An 18,520-nucleotide genomic window follows, 5' to 3' on the forward strand; every position below is an offset into this window, starting at 1 on the left:
ATTTCCTGTATTTGGTACTGTAATTAGTAATTTTTCTTCTGTTTGATTTTAGCTGGATATAGTACTGTTAGAAATTACTTTCTCGCTTAAAGGGTAAATATATTTCCCTTTGTTGTTTGGGAAGTTGTTGCTCTTTAATATTTTGCATTATGATAACTTTAAAAATGTTTACTGTAATTACTTTTCTAATGTATTTGCAAAACTGTTAGTGCTTTACTAAAATGTGATCAGAAAGAAAAAGCAATTTATATGTTCCTTTCTTATGTGTGGATAACACTGGAGAAAAATTTGGTAATTGTGACATTTAATGGTAAAATGAGTATGTGGTCAACTCTATGTACGTGTTTTTAAGTATTACCCATTTCTTTCTATGAATACTTTTGAGTTATCTGCATAAATAGTGGTGGTCTTGAGTAACAATATATAACAAGTTTAGTGGTTGCTTTGGTTTAAGATGTATTCTTCAGTTAGCATTTAAAAGTACAGTTCTAAGTTTAATTTACTTTTGTATTTTGAAAAACAGATACATATGTACTTATATAAATGTGCAAGAGAGAGATCCCAAAGCTCACAGATTTCTGGGTCTTCTTTATGAATTGGAAGAAAACACAGACAAAGCTGTTGAATGTTACAGGGTAAGTTATAGGATTCAAATATAGCCTTTGCATAGCCAAACACATGATGCCAAGACAAATTTATATGAGTAAGTCAAATATATTTTATGAATATGATAAAACAGGCATTGGTATCACAGTACCATTATGCGACACAGCTTGGAACAGATTTAGAATTGTTTAACACCTGTAAATCGTAAGTCTAACGGTCAGACACGGTGTTCTTTTGTGTTTTTTGCATTCAAATGATACAGATATAACTTTTATTTGATTAATTTCCAGAAAATTCCAAGGCACTTTAACACCTTTGAAGTAACATGTTTTCTCTAGAAGTATAATTTTTTAATGGTTGGAGTGATAATTTTTTAACCTTTATATATAAGTATATATCCTCCTACATACATACATACAATTTACTAATCTTTAGTTTCTTTTCTGATATTAGCGTTCAGTGGAATTAAACCCAACACAAAAAGATCTTGTGTTGAAGATTGCAGAATTGCTTTGTAAAAATGATGTTACTGATGGAAGAGCAAAATACTGGGTTGAAAGAGCAGCTAAACTTTTCCCAGGAAGTCCTGCAATTTATAAACTAAAGGTAAAAAAAAACTTAAAGGGAGAAAACTTGAGACATAACCATTTCTAATATTTGGAGTTCAAATTACTTTTCAGTAGCAAACCTTAAGCCTAGGTGTTTGTGTTTCCTTTAAAATTTTTCTTTAAAAAGTGTATTAAAACCTTTCTGAGTAACTGCTGTCTTATTAGGCATTCTTATACTTTATAAGTGACATTTACCCTTCTGGGATAATTAATATTTTAGGGATTTTACAGTTTAGTAGCTGTAAATTAAGTAGAGCTAAGATTTACATTAAAGAATTTGGTGTACAATTTTTGCTTCATTAAGTGAAAATTACCTACAGGATGACAGTTTAGGGATATTTTAAAGAACAGTTTTCTAATAACTATTGTCTGAAAGTAGAAGGGATTATATTTTGAGATAGTAAGGTTTTCAAGCAAAAGATAAAGGTGGTTTGTCTAGTATATAAGATGTAATTACTAAAAATGATAGGAAGTTCTTGCCAGTGTGTTGACTGGTTCTGATATTCTTTATAGAGTAAACAGTTACTTAGTAAACTAACTGTTCTGGAGAAAATCTACACAAATATGTTTGGCAAACATTTAAAATGTATATTGTAATGTTTATTAATGTATATTTTATTGTGCATGTACAATATTAAATTATAAATGTATATTTGCCTTTAGCAGCCTCCTACTCCCATTATATGTTTCTGATAGAAATTTAAAAAATTTTAATTTTGAAATAATTATAGATTTTTTTGCACAAGAAGTTGCAAAGATTGTACAGAAAGATCCTGTATACTACTTCATTTTTCCCCAGGTTGAGCATTCCAAATCCGAAATCCTAAATGCTCCAAAATCTGAAATTTTTTGAGCACTGACCTGATGCTCAAAGGAAATGCTCATTGGAACATTTTGGATGTCAGATTTTCAAATTTGGGATGCTCTACCTGCTAAGTATCCTGCAAATATTCCAAAGTCTGAAAAAATTCAAAATCTGAAATACTTCTGGTCCCAAGCATTTTGGATAAGGGATACTCAACCTGTTTTACCTGACCAAGCACAATATCAAAATCAGGAATTTTGACATTGGCACAATGTGTGTGTATAGTTTTCTTTCATTTTATCACATGTGTAGATTCATACCACCACTGCCGTCAAAATACAGAACTATTACCACAGAGATATTCCTCATGCTACCCCTTTTGTAGTCACGCTACTTCCTTCTCTTCACTATGCCTAACCTCTGGCAACCATTAATCTGTTCTCCATCTTTATACTTTTGTGATTTCAAAATGTTATGTAAATGTCATCATGAAGCATGTGACTTTTTTTTCTTTTTTCTTTTTTTTTTTGAGATGGAGTCTCGCTCTGTTGCCCAGGTTGGAGTTCAGTGGCGCAATCTTGGCTCACTGCAACCTCCGCCTCCCAGGTTCAAGCTATTCTGCCTCAGCCTCCTTCGTAGCTGGGACTATGGACACACGTTACCATGCCCCGCTAAGTTTTGTATTTTTAGTAGAAACAGGGTTTCACCATGTTGGCCTGGCTGGTCTCGAACTTCTGACCTGAAGTGATCTGCCCACCCCAGCCTCCCAAAGTGCTGGGATTACAGGCATGAGCCACCGTGCTGGGCAAGCATGTGACCTTTTGAGGTTGGCTTGTTCACTCAGCATAATACAATTTGTGATTCATCTAAGTTTTGTATATCCATAGTTGGTTCGTTTACTTCTGAGTAGTATTTCATGGTCCACAATTTAACCAGTCACTGTTTGTTTGTTTTTTTCTTCTTTTTTGAGACAGAGTCTTGCTCTGTCTATCGCCCATGCTGGAGTGCAGTGGTACTATCTCGGCTCACTGCAACTTCTGCCTCCCGGGTTCTCAGGTGATCCACCCACCTCAGCCTCTCAAAGTGCTGGGATTACAGGTGTGAGCCACAGCGCCCAACCTTAACCATTCACTTTTGAGGGGCATTTTGGTTATTTCTAGGTTTTGGCTATTGTTCAACTGCTATGAACAATCATGTACAGATTTTTGAAGCTGAAAAAGCATTGAAAATGCTTCCTGGCCGGGCGCGGTGGCTCAAGCCTGTAATCCCAGCACTTTGGGAGGCCGAGACGGGCGGATCACGAGGTCAGGAGATCGAGACCATCCTGGCTAACACGGTGAAACCCCGTCTCTACTAAAAATACAAAAAACTAGCCGGGCGAGGTGGCGGGCACCTGTAGTCCCAGCTACTCAGGAGGCTGAGGCAGGAGAATGGCGTAAACCTGGGAGGTGGAGCTTGCAGTGAGCTGAGATCCGGCCACTGCACTCTAACCTGGGCGACAGAGCGAGACTCCGTCTCAAAAAAAAAAAAAAAGAAAATGCTTCCAAAGATACATATTACTGACAAGTTAAGTTTTTCTCCCCAGTAGTAAGCTGCTGGATTTTAAATATTAGTCTAAAATGTTAGGTCTAATTGTGCAGATTTCTTTACTATATTCTTTAGGTGTTATGCCTCAAACATAATTCCCATGTTGGGCGTGGCAATCCAGTTAATTTGGTGTCAGTAGTGTTAAAGAACATACATAATGGTAGGGGATTCTTTTCTTGCAGTGTAACAAGTTAGATACTTTGAAGCATTCTTTAAAGACTTTCTTTAATAACTTGAAGGCACTGTTACACCTTTCCTGTGTCAGATTTTTTTTTTTTTTGGAATTGAAATCCATGAGATTTATAACTCTCATGCAAAGCAAATCCATTTCTCCTAAAATTTAAGGCTTGCTAAGGTAAACAATTTCTGACATTTGTTTAATGAATTATTAATGTATTACTGTTGAGAAGGCTTTTTCTCTCGAGTATGAGATAGAACTTTTTAAAAGCACTCAGTGGTTTAAAAAAATTTTTTTAACATAGAGTCAAAGACTAGGGCTTTTGCAGATAGGGAGAGGCCAGGGTATCATCCATCTTATCCAGAAGAGGAGAAATTGATAAAGGAGAGAGGGGAATGAAATACAGACTACAAATGGGTGGCTTGGTCTTTGATAGCAGAGAGAGTTGGGGGAAGATGAGTTTAAGTAGGTAAAGTAAAATGGAATTTATATGTGATAGCATCAGGTTTCTCAGTGAAGGTTGAATCTCGGTTATAAGTTGAAAGTGAGAGTCAAAGGAAGGTATGGGAAAGTTGAGGAAATAGGAGGTGTGAAGTGTTAGGGAGTGGAGAAAGTGAACTGTTAGTACTAAAATGGTATTTTGTTCTAGGCAGGACCAGTTTGAGGGTTGAGATAATGAAAATGAAATCAGTTAGCCTGGGATTGTGATTTCCCAGATCTAAGCACGCAGAAACCAATTGGGAGGGTTCTTCTGAGGATAAGAGGGAATTAGTTGAAGGGATCTGTAAGCAAACAGCAATTATGGATATAAGGGATTATAGCATTTTTTGCCTGACAGAAGAAAGTGTGTGTATTTATATGTGTTTACAGGTGTTTAAAACTTGATGATGTCGTTATCCTGAAGGGAACTTGTCATGTGGTGGAGAAGTATATTTCTGGCAGTAAGGTTATATAGGCTCCCAGTGAGGTGGAAGAGTAAGAAGGGTGGTATGCTGGTTTCAGTGGTATGACCAAAATACAGATTTTGAAAACCTGTGTCAGTGGCAAGTGGATGGTTGAGGTTGGAGTGGAGGACAACGTCACTGGAGATGAGGTGATTAAAGAACTGAGTAGTCAGCCTGGGCAACACGGCAAGACCCCATCTCTACAGAACATTAAAAAAAATTTAGCCAGGCATGGTGGTGCATGCCTGTGGTCCTAGCTTCTTGAGAGGCTGATGTGAGAGCATCGCAAATGAGAAGTGAGTGGCCACAAACCCTACTTCCTCTCCTCGTCATCATGGCAGTGGGGGTTATCCTGAGATGACACTCTCTTCATTTAAGGTCAGGAGGTGATGACAGTGCTTTGAGATGATGATGAAGGTAACAGAACAGTGGGAGGAGAGGGGATGCGGGATTGAGTCAGATTTGAGGAGACACAGAGCAGTTTGAAGGTAAGAACTTTGTTGCCGAGGATTCACTGGGGACGTCTAGGCTTCTGGTGGTGACTCAGATGGACAGGGATGTGTGGCAATAGTCCTGGTAGTCTCTTTGAGGAGAGTATGAGCTACTGCAGTACTCACAGATGCTTTTCTTCATATACAGTTCTTGAGGGTTAGTTTCTAGGTTGTAAGCAACTCTCAGAAGGGATGAATAAGGCTTATAGGATGGTGTTTTTGGTGGCATCATCATAAAGCTAGACATAGTGGAATGGTGCTCTTTGGGAGCATGACTTGTTTAAAATTGCACAAGTGTTACTCTAATGATTTTTTTCCCCTCTAAATAGGAACAGCTTCTAGATTGTGAAGGTGAAGATGGATGGAATAAACTTTTTGACTTGATTCAGTCAGAACTTTATGTAAGACCTGATGACGTCCATGTGAACATCCGGCTAGTGGAGTTGTATCGCTCAAATAAAAGGTTGAAGGATGCTGTGGCCCACTGCCATGAGGCAGAGAGGAACATAGCTTTGCGTTCAAGTTTAGAATGGAATTCATGTGTTGTACAGACCCTTAAGGTAGGTAAAAGCTATTGGGTCTTTACATTTCTATGTAGGCAATTAGCATATTTCTTTTTGTACTAAAGCAGCAGTGCCCCTCAAGACTTACATTTCTTTTATTTATGTAGAACAATTATAAAATGAAATTTTTTACTAGGATCAGTTAAATTTATAATGGGAAGATTGGGGAGATAACTGTGATGAATGTATATATTTTTGGTGTTTTCATTTATAAGGTTGATGTAAAAATCAATATAGTTTCACAAACATGGAGTGGGAAAAGGAATTTGTAGGCATAAAATGGTTAATTTCTTAACATTTGGTTAAGTTTTGTAACTTACTGTTCATTCCACAAAATAGGAATATCTGGAGTCTTTAGAGTGTTTGGAGTCTGATAAAAGTGACTGGCGAGCAACCAATACAGACTTACTGCTGGCCTATGCTAATCTCACACTTCTTACGCTTTCCACTAGAGATGTGCAGGAAAGTAGAGAATTACTGGAAAGGTACGTTGACTTTGACGAGAACACTTTAGTGTAAATTCAGTTTTTCTTTTTACAGTAAGTTCATTGCTCTAAACTTCTTTACTGAATCGTTATTTCTATAATGTACCTAGGAGTTATAGTTAATACAGTGAACCACTAGGAGGCAATCTTATTTTTCTTCTTTTATGGAGAAGTTCTAATTGGTTTTATATGACTGCTTTTTAGAGAATTCTTACAGTTCAAGCTTGATTAAAATTAGCCTTATGGTTACTCAGTTTTGTCATAGTCAAACTTAAAATGAATGTTCTAACTGCTATTTCATATTTTATTTTTTATAATGATATAATCTTGAGTGAAAAAGTTCATCTGTCATCAGATGGCTAGGTTCATATGTACTTAGCATCACTAGTATTTCAGAAAATACTGTTTTAGCTAAGAAACAAAATGACACAACTATGTGATTTTTCTTTTTTCTTAAATTTTGATTTTGAGAACCAGTGTCTCCATTCTGAAAATAAATTCCATTGGACAAAAACATCACTTGGATTTATATAAAGATGCTAGTTTAGAGCAGGAGTTGATTAGAACTTGTGGGCCAAATATGGCCCCTGCCTAATTTTGTTAATAAAGTTTTATTGGAATACAACATGCCTCTGGTTATGTAATTGTCTGTGGCTGCTTACATACTATAGGGTTGGAGTTGAGTGGTTGCAGCAGAGATTGTATGCCTGTAAAGCCAGATTAGTATCTCCTCTTTATAGAAAAAGTTTACTGATTGCCAGTTTAGGCTGTCCATTTGTTTGGAAGTTATTTCCCCATCTGGTATAAAGAAAGAAACTCATTTCATTGAGTGCAGGGAGTAGGTAATTTTCTTGAAAAAGTACATAGTGTCCTAAATTGGTAGGGTAAGACCAGTATCTGAAAGAAATAACTTTAAGATTATTTTAGAAAACATGTAGGATGTTTTAGTTTGTATTCCTTGTGTACTCAATTTTTTGGTCACAAGTTCCTTTTACATTTTTCTTAAGGACATCAAAGATCTTTGTATGTGGGTTATTTTCTTTTCCTCCTGTCCCCTCCCCTTTCCTCCCCCCTCCTCCCATCCCTCCCCCTTCCTGCCTTCCCTTCCCACCTTCCCTCCCTGCTTCCCATCCCTCCCCACTCCCCACCCCTCCTGTCCCCTCTCGTCTCTGTTTTTTAGATGGAGTCTTGCTCTGTTGCCAGGCTGGAGTGCAGTGGTGCGACTTTGGCTCACTGTAACCTCCGCCTCCCGAGTAGCTGGGACCACAGGCGCGCACCACCACGCCCAGCTAATTTTTGTATTTTTAGTAGAGACAGGGTTCAGGGTGGTCTCAATCTTTTTTTTTTTTTTTTTGAGACTGAGTGTCACTCTCGTGAGGCTGGCATGCACTGGCGCAATCTTGGCTCACTGCAGCCTCTGCCTCCTGGGTTCAAGTGATTCTCTTGTCTCAGCCTCCTGAGTAGGTGGGACTACAGGAGCCCACCACCGCACCTAGTTATTTTTTTTTTTTTTTGAGACAGAAGTCGCCCAGGCTGGAGTGCAGTGGCGCAATCTCGGCTCACTGCAAGCTCTGCCTCCTGGGTTCACGCCATTCTGCCTCAGCCTCCTGAGTTGGTGGGACTACAGGCGCCTGCCACAACACCCGGCTAATTTTTTATATTTTTAGTAGAGATGGAGTTTCACCCTGTCATCCAGGATGGTCTCGATCTCCTGAGCTCGTCATCTGCCCTCCTTGGCCTCCCAAAGTACTGGGATTACAGGCGTGAGCCACCGCATCCAGCCCACACCTGGCTAATTTTTGTATTTTTAGTAGAGATGGGGTTTCATCATGTTGGCCAGGATGGTCTCGAGCTTTTTTTTTTTTTTTGAGATGGAGTCTCACTCTGTCGCCCAGGCTGGAGTGCAGTGGAGCCATCTCGGCTCACCACCAGCTCCACCTCTAGGGTTCACGCCGTTCTCCTGCCTCAGCCTCACGAGTAGCTGGGACTACAGGCACCCGCCACCACACTCGGCTAATTTTTTGTCTTTTTAGTAGAGACGGGGTTTCACTGTGTTAGCCAGGATGGTCTCGATCTCCTGACCTTGGGATCCGCCCGCCTCGGCCTCCCAAAGTGCTGGGATTACAGTCGTGAGCCACCGTGACTGTCCAGTCTCGATCTCTTGACCTCCTGATCCGCCCACTTTGGCCTCCCAAAGTACTGAGAAGTCTCAATCTCTTGACCTCGTGATCCGCCTGCGTTGGCCTCCCAAAGTGCTGGGATTACAGGCCTAAGCCACTGCTCCTGGCCGTATGTGGGTTATTTCTATTAGTGTTTATTACATTAGAAATTAAAGAAAAAATATGTAATCCATTAAAAATGTAATAAGCCCATTGCATGTTAATGATAATAGCTTTTTTTTTTTTTTTGAGACAGTTTTGCTCTTGTTGCCCAGGCTAGAGTGCAATGGTGTGATCTCGGATCACTGAAATCTCTGCTTTCCAGGTTCAAGCGATTCTCCTGCCTCAGCCTCCCAAGTAGCTGGGACTACAGGTGCCCACCACCACGCCCAGCTAATTTTTTGTATTTTTAGTAGAGACGGGGTTTCACCATGTCGGCCAGGCTGGTCTTGAACTCCTGAACTCAGGTGATCCACCTGCCTCGGCCTCCCAAAGTGCTGGTATTACATGTGTGAGCTGCTGCGCCAGACCAATAATAGCATTTTTTATGAAAGATAATTATTTTGCAACAACAAAAAAGTAGTCAGAAAAGTGTCATTGTTTTTGCATTTTTGTAAATCTTTTTAATGTCTCACTTAATAGAACATGGCTAGATTCTCATTTGCTTCCTCTTTCAGTCTGTAAAACTATATTACATGTCATGAAGCCTCTGGAAAACTCAGCTCAGCCGGGTGGGGTGGCCCAGGCCTGTAATCCCAGCACTTTGGGAGGCCGAGGTGGGCAGAAAAACAAAAACAAAACAAAACAAAAAACAACTCAGCTCTACATACATGAGAAAATGAGAATGTAAAATATAAAATTTTTTGGTATTATTGTAAAAGTAATTTTAACCTCTTGGATCCCCTGAAGGGGTTTTTAAGAACCCTCAGAGATCTTTAGACCTCAGTTGCTCTGGTTGCTTTATTGTAAGCTACTTTAAAATCATGCTTCACGTTTAAGTGTTTGCTTTTACTTTTCTTCCAAAGTGAAGATTTGGAGAAACATTAGGATTTAGAAGAACTAATTTAGAATATAGATTACAAATAATAGGCCAGGCGCAGTGGCTCATACTTGTAATCCCAGCACATTGGTAAGCTGAGGCGGGGGGATCATGAGGTCAGGAGTTCCAGACCAGCCTGGCCAACATAGTGAAACCCCATCTCTTCTAAAAATATAAAAAAAGTTTAGCTGGGCATGGTGGCAGGCGCCTGTAGTCCCAGCTACTCAGGAGGCTGAGGCAGGAGAATCGCTTGAACCTGGGAGGTGGAGATCGTTGCATTGCACTCCAGCCCAGGTGATAGTGAGAGACTCCATCTCAAAAAAAAAAAAAAAAAAAAAAAAAATTTAACTCTGTAATTTATATAGTAAAAAGAGCAATTACTGTATTGTTACTCAAATATGTGTCAGTTATTTATTTATAATTTGGAAATGGTATGTCTTAATTTGAGAAATTACAACTGTTAATTAACTAATGAAACTATATGATCAGGAAGAAACTACAAAATAGTCTCCCAACTTTATCCTGGTTTATTTTGAAATGTGCACCTATAATCACTAATCTTATATTTATCCTGTGATTGGAGGGCTGGAAATAACTGGGAATAAGACATCATTTGAGAGGTTAAGCTTGAAGTATAGGAAGTATGCAGGATAAAAATAAGCATTAGATGATTCATAACTTACAACATGGGGAATAAGAATTATTAGAAGCTGAATGTGGAAGATGAAGCTTGAAATAAAATTTTTATTTTGTTTTGAATTAAATAAACCATGATTATTCACAGTGCAGTAAGTGGATTATCTGTTTGATATTTTCATATTACAGTTTTGATAGTGCTCTTCAGTCCGTGAAATCTTCTTTGGGTGGAAATGATGAACTGTCAGCTACTTTCTTAGAAATGAAAGGACATTTCTACATGCATGCTGGTTCTCTGCTTTTGAAGATGGGTCAGCATAGTGATGTTCAATGGCGAGCTCTTTCTGAGCTGGCTGCATTGTGCTATCTCATAGCATTTCAGGTAAGTCTTCCACTTGTAGGAGCAATTGACATTTCACTGAGTCTTGATGTGTTTTAAATGAAGGTGTGCTCTGGTATGTAATGACAATATGTGAATAAACCTGTGGAATTAAAGTTAAAATGAAATAGTCAATTTGATACAGTGGAAAATAACTAAGCGTACACAATAGTGGTGAGGCTGGTGAAACAGGGATGTTGAATGCACTGCTGTTGAAAGCCTGCATTGCTATGATTTGTTTGTAAACAAATTTGAAGAGTTTGATCTTATTACTCTGCCATTTTTGGGAACATGATAAAGATGTAATCCCACTTTATGGGTAAAGCTTGATCCAAAAAGATGTGTGACTTGGACAAAATCCTAATAAGTACGTGTAGGGCAATGGCTTTATAACCTATGAAAGAAGAATATGATTGCATTTAACATGTTAATTGAAAAACATGTATATAACATTTATGACTGTGTTGTGTATGATATGTAACAATATATTAATATTTGAAAACATAAAGCCTTTTCTTACTATTTATTTATTTTTTTGAGACCAAGTCTGTCTCACCAGGCTGGAGTGCAGTGGCCTGATCTCAGCTCACTGCAACCTCCACCTCCTGGGTTCACGCCATTCTCCTGCCTTAGCCTCCCAAGTAGCTGGGACTACAGGCGCGTGCCACCACGCCCAGCTAATGTTTTGCTTTTTTTTTTTTTTTTTTTTTTGAGACGGAGTCTCACGCTGTTGCCCAGGTTGGAGTGCAGTGGCGCAATCTCCGCTCACTGCAAGCTCCGCCTGCCGGGTTCCCGCCATTCTCCTGCCTCAGCCTCCTGAGTAGCTGGGACTACAGGCGCCCGCCACCGCGCCCGGCTAATTTTTTGTATTTTTAGTAGAGACGGGGTTTCACTGTGGTCTCGATCTCCTGACCTTGTGATCCGCCCGCCTCGGCCTCCCAAAGTGCTGGGATTACAGGCTTGAGCCACCGCGCCCGGCCTAATGTTTTGCATTTTTAATAGAGATGGGATTTCACCATGTTGGCCAGGATGCTCTCAATCTCTTGACCTCATGATCTTCCTGCCTTAGTCTCCCAAAGTGCAGGGATTACAGGCGTGAGCCACTGCGCCCGGCCTTTTTTTTGTTTGTTTGTTTTTAATGAGCTTGCATTACTTTTGAAAGGAAAAGAAATAAGCAGTCTCCCCAAAAAAAGCATTAAACCAGGCTTAGAAAAATGATTGTTAATTTTAGAGAAGGATTTTTTGTCTGGGGAGGGAAAATAAAGGATTCATTACTTTTAGAGAAGGCCCCTCCTTCTAATAGAAATCTTTTTTTTTTTTTTTTTGGGATGGAATTTGGCTGGAGTGCAATGGTGCGATCTGGCTCACCGCAACCTCTGCCTCCTGGGTTCAAGCGATTGACCTGCCTCAGCCTCCCGAGTAGCTGGGATTACAGGCACGCGTCACCACGCCCAGCTAATTTTGTATTTTTAGTAGAGACACGGTTTCACCATGTTGGCCAGGATGGTCTTGATATCCTGACCTCGTGATCCGCCTGCCTCAGCCTCCCAAAGTGCTGGGATTTTAGGCGTGAGCCACCACGCCTGGCCCAACATAGATCAATTTTTTTTTTTTTTTTGAGAGGGAGTCTCGCTCTGTCTCCCAGGCTGGAGTGTAGTGGCGCAAACTCCGCTCACTACAAGCTCCGTTGCCTCCTGGGTTCACGCCATTCTCCTGTCTCAGCCTCCCGAGAAGCTGGGACTACAGGCGTCCGCCACCACGCCCGGCTAATTTTTTTGTATTTTTAGTAGAAACAGAGTTTCACCATGTTCGCCAGGATGGTCTTGATCTCCTGACCTCGTGATCTGCCCGCCTCGGCCTCCCAAAGTGCTGGGATTACAGGCGTGAGCCACCGCGCCCGGCCAATTTTTTGTATTTTTTAATAGAGATGGGGTTTCACCATGTTAGACAGGATGGTCTCAATCTTCTGACCTTGTGATCCACCCTACTCGGCCTCTCAAAGTGCTGGGATTACTGGCATGATCAACAGCGCCCGGCCTGTAAATCTTTTAAAAACACTGTTGATAGGCAGTTCACATGTTAATTGCTAATATTGGCTCAGTACTTCTGAGTTAATGGATTTAGTGAGGTTCACTAGGTAATATGAACGTTAAAAGGTTGTTATAGAAATTCTCAAGTAGCTGATGGTTCTTATTTTTATTTTATTTTGTTTTTTTTGAGTCGGAGTCTAGCTCTATTGCCCCGGCTGGAGCACAGTGGTGTGATCTCGGCTCACTGCAAGCTCTGCCTCCCGGGTTCACACTATTTTCCTGTCTCAGCCTCCCGAGTAGCTGGGACTACAGGCGCCTGCCACCATGCCCGGCTTATTTGTTTTGTGTTTTCAGTAGAGACGGGGTTTCACTCTGTTAGCCAGGGTGGTCTCGATCTCCTGACCTCATGATCCACCCGCCTGGGCCTCCCAAAGTGGTGGGATTACGGGCGTGAGCCACCGCGCCCGACTGGTAGTTCTTATTTTTAATGGAAACTTTTGAAAGTTATCTGTCTTTGTGTCTATTAGAGTCTTGCTGTGTCACCCAGGCTGGAGTGCAGTTGTGTAATCGTAGCTCACTGTAACGCTGAATTGGACTTGAGCTTCCCAGATGCTTGGGATTATAGGTGTGAGCTACTGTGCACAGCCTCAAATTTTTTGATACGTAGTTTTTGGAGGCAGAGTCTCACTCTTGTTGCTCTGGCTGGAGTGCAGTGGCGTGATCATAGCTCCCTGCATCCTCGAACTCCTGGGCTCAAGTGATCCTCTTCTGCCTCAGCCTCAGCTCAGTAGCTGGGACTACAGGTGCCTGCCACCGTGCCTGGCTACATTTTTAAATTTTTTGTAAAGACAGGGTCTTGCGGCCGGGCGCGGTGGCTCACGCCTGTAATCCCAGCACTTTGGGAGGCCGAGGCGGGCGGATCACAAGGTCAGGAGATCGAGACCACGGTGAAACCCCGTCTCTACTAAAAATGACAAAAAATTAGCCGGGCGCGGTTGTGGGCGCCTGTAGTCCCAGCTACTCGGGAGGCTGAGGCAGGAGAATGGCGTGAACCCGGGAGGCGGAGCTTGCAGTGAGCCGAGATCGCGCCACTGCACTCCAGCCTGGGCTGGGCGACAGAGCGAGACTCTGTCTCAAAAAAAAAAAAAAAAAAGACAGGGTCTTGTTGTGTTTCCCGGGCTGGTGGTTCTTGAATTCCTGGCTTCAAGTGATCCTTCTGCGCTGCCCTCCCAAAGTGCTGGGATTACAGGTATGAGCCACCACACCTGAGTGTGAACTTTTAGTAATAAAAAGTTAGTTTCCCCCTTAATCTATTCACTCAGGTCTCGTTTCCTAGATGACAACTACTATTAGGAGTTTCTTGGGTGTTCAGAAATATTTTTTGCATATGCAAATGTGCAATACATTCTTTCTCTACTTTTGAAAAATACTGTGCCTCAGTGTGGGTGTGCTTTACCTATTGCCAGATGCCTTGCTTTTCTAAATGTTTCTTCATTGTTCCACTTTAGCACAGAGATGCCTACCTAAGTCTTTATTAAGTACGACATATTTCTCTAGAATGAATATATAATAGAAACATCTTAGATGCTTGTATTTTATCATTTTATTTTAAAGCTTAATGATCAAATGATTATAAGCATAAAATGTCGGTTATGTGCTGGCATTTGGGTATTTGAGAATTGGCTAGCTTTTATGGTATGATTTTCAGACTCTTAATCAGAGGAATACCGTGGTTCTAGTAAGTACGTCTACATTGCAGCTGGGTATTTAACAAAGTCTCTTGAAACCTTTTAGTTAAAATGAGGAAATAGTCAGGCGCGGTGGCTCACACCTGTAATCTGAGCACTTTGGGAGGCCGAGGCAGGCGGATCACCTGAGGTCAGGAGTTCGAGACCATCCTGACCAATATGGTGAAACCCCTTCTCTACTAAAAATACGAAAATTAGCCGGTCATGGTGGCAGGTGCCTGTAGTCCCAGCTACTCGAGAGACCGAGATAGGAGAATTGCTTGAAACCAGGAGGCGGAGGTTGCAGTGAGCCGAGATCATGCCACTGCAATGCTCCAGCCTGGCTACAGAGCGAGACTCTGTCTCAAAAAAAAAAAAAAAGAAAAAAAAGAAAATAGTGACTTGAGATGATTTGACTGAGTGGATTCACAGCTAATTAACTGGTCACAAATTCAGCTGTTGAGTGATTTTGTAAAAGAGGCCAGGTTTATGAATTGAGGTCAGTTCGAAAACAAAAAGAATGATGTCAACTTTTTGTTTCTTATTTTGTGTGTTCTTTTCAACATATAGATGACAAACTTTGATATGATGTTTAGAAAACTTGTGAGTAGCCGGGCGCGGTGGCTCACGCCTGTAATCCCAGCACTTTGGGAGGCCGAGACGGGCGGATCGCGAGGTCAGGAGATCGAGACCATCCTGGCTAACACGGTGAAACCCCGTCTCTACTAAAAAATACAAAAAACTAGCCGGGCGAGGTGGCGGGCGCCTGTAGTCCCAGCTACTCGGGAGGCTGAGGCAGGAGAATGGCGTGAACCCGGGAGGCGGAGCTTGCAGTGAGCTGAGATCCGGCCACTGCACTCCAGCCTGGGTGACAGAGCGAGACTCCGTCTCAAAAAAAAAAAAAATAGAAAACTTGTGAGTAAAAGGATAGGCAATGTGGATGTTTCTAAAATTGAAAATCAGAAGCTCTTAAGTTCTTAAAGAATATATTTTTGAAAAAAGAGCATGTTTGGAAAGAATTATATATACATGGTTTAAAATTCTAGGGGCTCTTAAGAATATTCCTTTGTGTTCCCTAGTTATTTACTTTTTCCACCCGTAAAGAAACTAATGTTACTGCTTTCTTGTGTGTTCTTCAGGAAATGTTTTATGCATCTCCAAGGAAACACACACACATCCCCTGTCCTTAAAAAGAGGAGGAAAATGTTTAAACATTGTTTTTACTTTATTTCCATTAACTGTATCTTGGAGATATTTCCATGTCAGTATATATAACGGGCATTCTCATTAGTTTGGATGCTTGCATATTATTCCGTTGTATGGATGTACTGTAGTTTTGGAGTTTTTAAAACCAGGGCCCTAAAACCAGGACATTAGCTTGCTTTCACTTTTTTTTTTTTTTTAATGCTACTTCAAGTAATTTAGCAATGATTAACTTGTGCCATGAATTCCTGAAGGAATTGCAGTATCAAAGTATATCTGTGCATTTATAATTTTTAGAGCTATTGCCAAATATCTAACCCTAAAGAGGTTGTATCAAATTACATTTCCACCACACAAGAAAGTGGTGATAGAATTAAAAGCCAATGCTCTAGTCCCCCATATAGTTACTTTTGGCATGTTTCTAGTAAGTGGGCATTGCCTATGACTGGACATTTTCAGTGATGGACATTCATTACTTACCAAGATAGCCCAGTGCATGTTTAGGTGATTTGGCTCTTGGAACTTCCTTATATAGAATAAAAATATTCCTCAAACCTTCTGCCTGTTGGTCTTGTTTCTTCTTTTGATGATTTCTTTTATAAAATAATTTTAATATTTGAAGGCAGATGTCACATCTTCCTTTTGCCATTCTATTCATCATGCTTTCAGCTTTTTTTTTTCATAGGTTATGGCATTAGAATCTCTTTAATCTCCTGGTTGTCCCATTTATTCCAGTGCTATCCCATATTATCCATACTCTGAACATGTGCTACCTACAGTGTGGCATTTCCAAGTGTCATTTCACCTGTACTTTTTAAAGTAGAGTTGTCATACCTACTCGAGTAAGACAACATCTGCTGTTGTCCTATTCAGGGTAGAAAAGTAATGTAATTAAATTTTCCGTTTCTCTGAACGTAACATGAATGTGCTTTTAGTAGAAACTTAGTATCTCAGAAGTGCTCTGTGTATGCATTTTTGTTTTTTTTTGTTTTTTTTTTTTTGAGATAGAGTCTCACTCTGTCGCCCAGGCTGGAGCACAGTGGCATGATCATGGCTCACTGCAGCCTTGACCTCCTGGATTTAAGTGATCCTCCTGCCTCAAGCCTCTTTGTTGCTGGGACCACAGGTGTGTGCCACCACGCCTGGCTAATTAAAAAAAATTTTTTTTAGAGATAGGGTCTCGCCACGTTGTTCAGGCTGGTCTCGAACTCTGGGCTTAAGCGATTCCCCCACCTTGGACTCCCAAAGTGCTGGGATTACAGGTGTGAGCCACTGTGTCTGGCTCATCCTTTTTTTTTTTTTTTTCACGAGATGGAGTCTTGCTCTTTCACCCAGGCTGGAGTGCAGTGACGCAGTCTTGGCTCACTACAACCTCTGCCTCCCAGGTTCAAGCTATCCTTGTACCTCAGCCTCCCGTGTAGCTGGAATTATAGGTGTGTGCTACCATGCCTGATTCTTTTTTTTTTTTTTTAATTGTATTTTTAATAGAGACTGGGGGGCCGGGCGCAGTGGCTCAAGCCTGTAATCCCAGCACTTTGGGAGGCCGAGACGGGCGGATCACGAGGTCAGGAGATCGAGACCATCCTGGCTAACACGGTGAAACCCCGTCTCTACTACAAAATACAAAAAAACTAGCCGGGCGAGGTGGCGGGCGCCTGTAGTCCCAGCTACTCGGGAGGCTGAGGCAGGAGAATGGCATAAACCTGGGAGACAGAGCTTGCAGTGAGCTGAGATCCGGCCACTGTACTCCAGCCTGGGTGACAGAGTGAGACTCCGTCTCAAAAAAAAAAAAAAAAAAATAGAGACTGGGTTCTACCGTGTTGGCCAGGCTGGTCTCGAACTCCTGACCTCAAGTGATCCGCCTACCTTGGCCTCCCAGAGTGTTGGGATTACAGATGTGAGCCACTGCGCCTGTACCTGGCCAGTCTTTCATAGGTTATATAAATTCCTTGGTTCCCAGTTTTTGCAGTCGTTTCCAATTCAGTTTAGTTAATGGTTAACTGTTCATTCATTATCAAAAAAAGTACAGTGTAATAGAAAAGACCATCTTACTATTAGAAGTGTGGGTATCATCAAATTAAGATTTTTGATTTTAAAATTATTAGGTTCCAAGACCAAAGATTAAATTAATAAAAGGAGAAACTGGACAAAATCTGCTGGAAATGATGGCCTGTGACCGTCTGAGCCAATCAGGTAATAGTAATATTAAACTAATTTAATTTAAAAAGAAAAAGGAAATTTCTGTTAAGTTATATCTTACGATAAAATCTTCATCTGTCCAGGAGATAATTTGTCAAAATTATTTCTTTTTGCCGTATCAGTTAAGAGCAATAGGTATGGAAGAGATGGGAAGAAAATAGCACATTCTTTAAAAGAAACGAATATTTGATATTGTTTGTTCCTAGGTGGGGAGGATTTCTTAACTCCTTATCTGGCTGCTAGAGCCTCTATCCTGTTTAGTCACTTCCTGAACTAAGTATAATTATTGATTTGCCGACCATTTAACACCAGCTGCTTCTAAAAACACTGCTGTGGGGATATAAAGATGAAGAAGATATAGATCTGTCTTAAAGAGCTGAGAGCATAGTGAGGAAGATAGACGATATATACTTACCTTATATTAGTCTCTTAGAATTTGTCTATTTTTTTTCCCCATTTTTGGCTTGGGATGAATCCTAAAGGTCTGTTACGTATTACCTGTGCTTTTGCTAAGATTCGAACTTTAAGGTAGTTAGGTGGCCATTGAATCAAGCAGTGAACTGAAGAAACATAATGCTTTCTATAATGAACAGTTTTGATATAAAATTGGATGAATTTTGTAAAGAGCAAGACGTAATATTAAATCAAAGTTATTGTAAGCTTTGGTGTATAGTTAAGCTGTTGGCCAAAGCTCACATTGCTCTTCTATTCCATAGCTCACTTTTTTTGTGGGAGTTAGACTTTCAGTCCTTAAAGTGACTTTCTACTTTTTTCCTTTTCTGTTTTCCTTCTACCCTTGCAGGGCTGTCGTAAGTGCCTTTGCATGGTGCCACAGTTAGATAAAAATTGCCAGGCCGGGCGCGGTGGCTCAAGCCTGTAAT

At 40.7% G+C, this 18,520-nt stretch overlaps 1 protein-coding gene across 6 annotated transcripts in view; it reads left to right on the forward strand.

Annotated features, from left to right (window-relative positions):
- LOC102123033 (E3 SUMO-protein ligase RanBP2) overlaps positions 1-18,520 on the forward strand; it is a 70,784-nt gene that overhangs the window by 14,332 nt on the left and 37,932 nt on the right. For all 6 annotated transcript variants that reach the window (XM_005575235.4, XM_045368858.2, XM_005575233.4 and 3 more), the window contains exons 3-8: positions 524-635; positions 1,060-1,212; positions 5,549-5,779; positions 6,122-6,267; positions 10,291-10,483; positions 17,546-17,633. In XM_005575235.4, the coding sequence (XP_005575292.3) occupies positions 524-635; positions 1,060-1,212; positions 5,549-5,779; positions 6,122-6,267; positions 10,291-10,483; positions 17,546-17,633 (923 nt within the window). The remainder of the gene's footprint in view (positions 1-523; positions 636-1,059; positions 1,213-5,548; positions 5,780-6,121; positions 6,268-10,290; positions 10,484-17,545; positions 17,634-18,520) is intronic.

The sequence above is a fragment of the Macaca fascicularis genome, chromosome 13 (assembly GCF_037993035.2).
Source record: "Macaca fascicularis isolate 582-1 chromosome 13, T2T-MFA8v1.1".
Classification (NCBI taxonomy): Eukaryota; Metazoa; Chordata; class Mammalia; order Primates; family Cercopithecidae; genus Macaca; species Macaca fascicularis.